Source organism: Rhinopithecus bieti, unplaced genomic scaffold (genome assembly GCF_001698545.2).
Source record: "Rhinopithecus bieti isolate Rb0 unplaced genomic scaffold, ASM169854v2 scaffold_72161, whole genome shotgun sequence".
NCBI lineage: Eukaryota > Metazoa > Chordata > Mammalia > Primates > Cercopithecidae > Rhinopithecus > Rhinopithecus bieti.
In genome coordinates, this window is record NW_016828382.1 from 2,697,256 (window position 1) to 2,704,961 (window position 7,706).

Consider the following 7,706-nt stretch of genomic DNA (forward strand, 5'->3'; position numbering starts at 1 on the left):
TTGGAACCTCTTTAAAGGCCCCGTCTCCAAATAAGGTCACATTCTGAGGTACTGGGTGTTAGGGATTCAACATATAAATTTGTTGGGGGGCACAGCTTAGTCTATCAGAAAACTATAGATAGCTGCCCTCCCAACAAGGGCTGGGGTACAATGATGGGCTATGCCTTAGGGCAAGTCCCTGTTCTCAGGAAATTAGAGCCAAGAACTCTGGGTTTGAATGAATGTTACTAACAGTTATTAAGTACATCACCTAGGAGTGAACTTTGGACCAAGTTTCTACAGATGCTGCTGTGGAGATATTGATATTGGAAATTTTAAATATTATGTACCAATCATTTGAAATAAATGGTCCATTACTTCAGAAAATTAACTTGGAAAAACATGCTATCACTGTGTAAAATTAATTTTCAAAAGAACGATAAAAGTAATATTTATATTAGAAACATCCTATCAATTCGTCAGCAGAAGAAAATAGAAAATACCTGGTGTTTTACATCTTCATCATGACGAGTGTAAAGCACATTTGGATAGGGAGTTAGGCATCCCAGTTTTGGTGTGAGCACTGTTACTTCTTGATAACTGTGACTTCGTATCATTAATTTAAGAATTTCCTCAGGTATTAAATAAAGAGGTCAGTGAACATGATCTCTAAAGTCCTTTGAAGGTTTAATATTCTAGCAATTCCTTTGTTGGAATCAGTTTTCTATTTCACCTGCTACAGAAAACTCAACTGGCTTGTGGTACAATATACCTACTATGGTTTGGCAACCTGGTAGCTAACCTATAACAGATAAAATTTTCAGAAATTTCTGAAAACATTTTAAAGAGCAGTTCAACAGAGTTTCCTGTTAACTACCACTTTTCTTTAGTTTGACACATCTGAAGTGCTAATAACACCAAATTAATCTTTTAACACATTGCCCCAGGTTTCACTTCCTGTTAATTATCTTTGTGATTTTTTAAAAATGAAGAACTATATTGTTTGCCCATATTAAATAACTTTTTTATAGCTATGAAATTCCTTGTGTCTTGTAGCTATCGTACAAATATAATCTGAAAAAATTTATGAAAGTATTTAATGAAGTTTTAGCATTTTTTTTCAAAATAGGGATTTATTATAAAACTATACAGACTTATTCACAAATTATGAAAATTTTAAACAATTTGTATCCTCCCTCCAGAATAGTGTGTTGTGTCTTTACAGTCTTCACTGGCAGTACATTCAGATGGTATAGAAACTAACTCACAAACATTCCATATAACTTTGTCCTTACAGTAAATAATTTAAAAAAACTTTTCATCAAGTTTCAGTGTTACTGAAGTTAGTTATAGACAGTAAGCATTACAGAATAAGCAGTAAATGGTCACCTGCATTGAATTTTTCAAAGCAAAATTGTTTTATATTTTGTATGTTGTTTTATCCTGCCTCAAACACTTAAAGCAAAAGTTAAAGATTTTCCAGTTACCTGAAACTTCAAAATCTATTGTACTTTGAAAAAACTTTAAAAAGCAGCATCATTTAAATAGTGGTTAACTCACAAATGTGTATGCAACAACGTTCACCAACCCTAATACTCAGGCCTGCAGAGGCACCAGCTCACAATAATTTAGTGCTCTGAAAGCTGGGGGGAAAGCCCCTGAGTAGTAAGTATGCAACCCAGGGTGTCGGGTGCTTTCTTGTGGTGAAACAAGGGTGTCAAAACTGAGGGGACTCTCCAAGGTCCTAATGAAAAGCAGCTCCTCTAAACGCCTGAATCCTTTTTGACTCCACCCTCATCACTTTAAGGATGAAGCCTTTCTGTACAAAGGCTTTGTACAGAAAAGAAATTATTAAGACTTATATTTTACACTAATGCTAACACAGCTAACTGAGCAGAAAGAACTATGAAGTACAAATTTTTCTAAGGTTTTCTTATTAATGGCAATATAGACATTTATTTATTTATTTATTTATTTATTTTGAGACAGAGTCTCATTCTGTTGCCCAGGCTGGAGTGCAGTGGCATGATCTTGGCTCACTGCAACCTCTGCCTCCTGGGTTCAAGCAATTCTCCTTCCTCAGCCTCCCGAGTAGTTGGGATTACAGTTACCTGCATTACAATGCCCAGCTGATTTTTGTATTTTTAGTAGAGATGGGGTATAGGAGTATATATCCTACTATACTAGAATATAGTAGATACCACTATGTTGGCCAGGCTGGTCTTGAACTCCTGATCCCAGGTGATCCATTCACCTCGACCTCCCAAAATGCTGCAATTATAGGCGTGAGCCACCGCACCTGGTAGGCAATATAGATTAAGGTGGGGGTTATTTCCTAAAAACAAACATAATCCATATGTCAGCTAATGCAGTTAAAGATCACCTGTTGACAGTATTTTAAAAGGCCTTAAAAAAAGGGGGCTCCTTTATTTGGAATATAAATAAATCACCCTTGTAAAATTCTATTATCTATATAAATTGGCCTATTTTCAAATAATAATTTAGCTATTTCAATTACCATTTTAAGCCATAAAAGGCAAAAACAAAGGGAACCTACTGAATTATACACTTACACATGAATAAGAAGGTAAATTTTATGTGTATTTTATCACGATTTAAAAATTTTTAAACAAAAGGGTAACTTTCGGATAATGTATGATACTAAGAAGGACATGCAACTAAGTAATCAGACTGCTTTTAGTAAGAAAATAAGTTGCTTTTTTTTGTTTTTTTCTTTCTCTTTTTGAGACAGGGTCTCTGTCACCCAAGCTGGAGTGTAGTGGCTTATTGTAGCCTCAATCTTCAGGGCTCAAGAGATCCTCCTATCTCAGTCTCCTTGGGAGCTGGGAGTAGGCACATGCCACCATGCCTGGCTAATTTTTTAATTTTTTTATAGAGATGGGGTCTTGTCGTGTTGCCCATGTTGGTCTCAAACTCCTGGACTCAAGCGATACTCCCACCTTGGCTTCCCAGAATTGGGATTACAGGTGTGAGCCACCATGCCTGGCCTGCTTCTCTTTTTGTTTTCTAAAATTCAAAGGCCTAAGTATCAAATCCCTCAATCTCCAAATACTGTCACAAATAAAGACTCAGTAATAAACTCCCTCCAAAAGTTCAGACAAACTCAGGTGAGAGACTTGTTTCAAGGGGTTATAAAAAGAAACACCAGGGCTCTGCAGGAGAATCAGTTTTAATGTTTTAAATGTATCTATTTAATGGAATAAGTTGATCATAGATTTGTAAACCAAAAGGTAATTTCTCAAGTATTTGGAAATAAGGAAAAGCCTCCCTACCACCAACCTTTTGGTCATCTTTCTCATTCTCTTAGAATCATCCTAATCCCCTAGTATACACCCTTACCGTATATCAATAAGGGCACCATAATATTATGCAAAGCACAGATCTATATGCCTGATCTCTTATTAGACTTGCACCAGAGACTGCTGAATCACTCCAGGCATGAACTCCAAAGCTGAGGCACACTAACCAAACCCCTGGACATCTACAGAAGCAGGGGCGTTCTCTCTCCAGCTGGCTGCTCCTTCTGGAAGAGCTCTTTGAACTGAGTTAATCGGCCATAGAGCCTCTCTCTCAGTGGAGGAATGTGGTAGCTAGGGTCCAGAATGTTCGTAACTCGGCGCTCTCTCTCTTGCTTCCATAACTTGTATGGGTGGGGAGGGAAAAACGGTCGTCCTCTCTCTCTTCGAATCTGTAATGTAATTCCACTTACAGCCAGCATGCCCCATACTGCCAGGATAATAAAGTCTAAAAAACAGTAGAAAAAGTACAGTTTGAACTCTAGTATTTTAAAATCTAACATAATAACACAACCCTTCATGGACTAAATCTGTATCTTCCTTTCTAATAGACTTTCTGGTGAGTTAGTCCAAACACATATGTAGTTCCTCACATACAAACCAAGGAATCAGTGGGGAAGCCACAGTCTTACTTTTGAAACTAGGATTTTTCTATTACAGACATTTGAAAGTCCAGACAGGTTGTAAAAAAATCAGTTGTTTGGATCTTTGGCCTTCCAACATTATGTAACAAGTACCCACAGTTGGTTGTGTGTTTTTTCAGAGGGAGTTCGAGGAGGAAGGCAGTGATCTAGTTATACTTCACATATGTATGTCATGTTACATCAGATGCCACCATGCTCATTTCTTTCCCATTCCACTCCATATGGGGCCCTACTGCACTCACAGTGTAGGTACAGGAGCGCATGAAAAGATTCAACCAATCATTACTGGTTTTTTTTGCTTGTTTGTTTTGTTTTTTTTGAGACAGAGTCTCGCTCTGTCGCCCAGGCTAGAGTGCAGTGGTGCGATCTTGGCTCACCGCAACCTCTGTCTCTTGGGTTCACACCATTCTCCTACCTCAGCCTCCCGAGTAACTGGGACTACAGGCACCCGCCACCATGCCTGGCTAATGTTTTGTATTTTTAGTGGAGACAGGGTTTCAACGTGTTAGCCAGGATGGTCTCGATCTCCTGACCTCGTGATCCACCCACCTCGGCCTCCCAAAGTGCTGGGATTACAGGCGTAAGCCACTGCGCCCGGCTGGTACTCAGCTTTTAGTAAAAGGCTCGGCAAAACACTGTCTGGTACTTAAAATTTGCAAGAGTTTTAAGGTTTTCGAGGATTTCGAGGTCTCTACCATCAACCTCTTATCCAAAGGGAAAGCTCTGGATGGTAGAGGGAAAGACTTGCCCTAAAATAAAATCGCAACAATCACAATTGTGCTTATGCAATGAATCTTCAATTCCAGGACATGCTTTTTCACTCTCCACACTTCAACATTTCTGAAGTCAACATATCTTACAATCGAACAATTCATGTGGCAGTCATTTTTTTCTTCAAAAAATTTATAGAAAATCTGTAATGGATAGAATCTTACAAGTGAGGGAAACTACATGCTTACTAATTAAAAACTCTTTCAACTAGCAAACTGCATGCTTCATTAAAGGAGGGAAACAAGGGAATAACTTAAAATTCAATCAGGTTGTCATTCTCATCCCTCATTCCATCCCCACCCATAAGTGTCAAAAGTCTTTACTGTCAGCATTTTTCTCCCCACTGAGAATGACCAGGTAAACCTAAATAATCTTGGAAATTTCTTAAGGAAATTCATTTAGTAGATTTTTATCTTCATCTTAAAATTTTAAATGCTTTGCTCCCACAATCCTAAGTTATCGTAACGGAGGGTTCTCACAGCATTGTTATGCTGTGTTCCCTCCTTTTGTCCCAGTTGACTTTCTTTAAATTTAGTCTCCAAGTGCTCTGGTTAGCATAGGTGGGTCAAGAGTCCTACCGTGCTGTCACACTGTTTTTTGGATTTAAGAGTCTTACCATTAGTTTGAAAAGGCACATTTGTGAAAGCTCTGTGGAAATCCTTGTTGAGCGCTCTCTTGAGTACATTCAAAGTGATGTAGGAAAGGCTTGTGGACAAGTAACTGCCAACGGCTAAAACCACCGAATAGGAGCCAATGACTCCACAAGTCAGTATGTTCAGCTGTGGAAGAGTGGAAGAGTTTAGGCATCATCCATCGTAGAACAAAAACAGTTTCTAACCCTCCACTGGCTTCAATCACAGGAAATCACATTTGCTCCCTCAGGCATGAAAAGGGACCAGACCCCCTCAGAGCTGAACAGAAGTTCCCTGGAAAGATAAACTGAAAACAACCTTCAACATCCATATGAGTTCTTAAAACACAGTTCAGCTTATCCAAATACTATGGAAAAGATCTTCCCTATGAAGGAACTTCAAAAATAAAATCTAATTAGAGGAAGAAGCACTCTTCTGAAGCCAGCTGAAACTAATGACCCACCAGTTTGGTGTACTAGAGTAAGCACTACCTTTTCTGCTCCCACTTAAAAGCATACTGACTGTGATGCTCCGTTTGATGGGGGGGGGGGAACACCATGTGATAATCATAAATAGAATTTCCTTTGCTTTCATAGTAACAGGGCTATTTAGAAGCAATCATCTGATACAGATAACACAGCCCTCCCCAGTAAACATGCAAAATGATGAAATAAGTGATCAGCTGAACACAGGATAACATAATGAATAAATCTAACTTTTGATGAGACACTTACTATTCTTAGGCAGCCCATGAAAACTACTGGAATGAGGATAGCTATGCAAGAGAAAGTGACCCAGAATACACCATCATCATGAAAAATCTTTAGGTTTCCTGAAAAAGCAAAAAGAAACTAAGAGTAAACAACAGCTTTACCAAGTTAGATTTAGTTTCTTGGAACATCTGAACACAGATATACATCAAAGGCTTAAAGTAACAACCAGGGAATATGTTGGCAACTAGAAATGAATTCTAATTTTCTTCATTTAACTGTCAATACAATCTTCTTTGAAGGATGTGTTCTAGAAAGTGGGTGGGGGGAATCAAGCAGGTCAATGCTCTGCACATTTATTAACAATCATTTAGAAGAGACTGGAATAGTCCAAGCTCTTTCATTCACTAGCTCTATGAACTTGAGCCTCAGTTTCCTAACCCTCAAAATGACATTGAATTATATCTCCAAGCTCTAAATCACCCGTTAGCTCTATATTTCTGACTTCACGATTTCATACTGCAAAATAAAAAATATAAATAAAAGGCATTCAAAGTTAAGCCATGAACCCAGTGTAAACAGCAAATCCACTTAACAGATTTTTACCATCAAAGCATGTCCTGTCATGCCACTGCACACTGTGACGTGTGATTTCCTCATGTATCAGGAAAGAGGAACCAACCAACCATCTACTCTTCCTAAACCCTTCTCCTGCTGCTGGACTCTAAAATGCTGTACAACTTAGGCTGACCCAGAACAAATATATAAGAATTCCTCTTTATAAATTAAGTTTAAAAAGCAAGAATAGCCTGACTGCTGTTTAATACTGACACCGGCACCACCGTTCAGTCCATCTGTAAATGGCCCCATGCCTCGAGACCTACATATCCAGGTCAGAGTGGAAGAGTGGGAGTCCCTAGGCTACAGGATTGGACCTTGAGACTCCATATGCTCTGAAGCCAACAGCAACATGCCATTGAGGTGAACTTACAGATTATATTCTCTAGTTTAACTATATTCACCTTCACAAAATACATATGTGGCTTTTTTTAAAAAGGCTTTCAAGAAATCTAGGTATTAAAAACAGTTATGATGCATGCATATGAAGAACGGACCCTTTCAGAGAATAAGCTCATTGCTTCCCACATAAGGTGAAAACTAACAATCTAATCAGATTGTAGCAGTCAGCCAAATATTTTTCAAATGCTTATGCTTAAAAATATGCATAGGCCTCTTGGCCAGGCGTGGTGGCTCACACCTGTAATCCCAACACTTTGGGAGGTTGAAGCGAGCAGATCACTTGAGGTCAGGAGTCTGAGACCAGCCTGGCCAATATGAAGAAACCCCATTTCTACTAAAAATATAAAAAGTAGCTGGGCATGGTAGTATGCACCTGTAGTCCCAGCTACTCGGCAGGCTGAGGCAGGAAAATCACTTGAACTCGGGAGGTGGAGGGTGCAGTGAACCGAGATTGCGCCACTGCACTCTACCCAGAGAGACAGAGTGAGACTTTGTCTCAGGGGAAAAAAAAAAAAAATATATATATATATATATAGCTTGGTTAAATATCTAATCTTTTGCTCCAAGTGAAATGATGTTAATATATGGTAATTTCCATGTCTTGTTCTGTACTTGCCCTTCCCAATTAGAGAT

At 38.7% G+C, this 7,706-nt stretch overlaps 1 protein-coding gene across 3 annotated transcripts in view; it reads right to left on the reverse strand.

Moving 5' to 3' along the window:
• TM7SF3 (transmembrane 7 superfamily member 3) overlaps positions 1-7,706 on the reverse strand; it is a 60,130-nt gene that overhangs the window by 12,752 nt on the left and 39,672 nt on the right. For 2 of the 3 annotated variants that reach the window (XM_017864494.1, XM_017864492.1), the window contains 3 exons: positions 6,078-6,175; positions 5,328-5,490; positions 1,093-3,744 (listed from right to left, as the gene is read on the reverse strand). In XM_017864494.1, the coding sequence (XP_017719983.1) occupies positions 3,482-3,744; positions 5,328-5,490; positions 6,078-6,175 (524 nt within the window). In that variant the 3' untranslated portion in view covers positions 1,093-3,481. Of the gene's footprint in view, positions 1-1,092; positions 3,745-5,327; positions 5,491-6,077; positions 6,176-7,706 lie in introns of those variants that run through there. The other variant, XM_017864493.1, reaches the window with a different exon arrangement.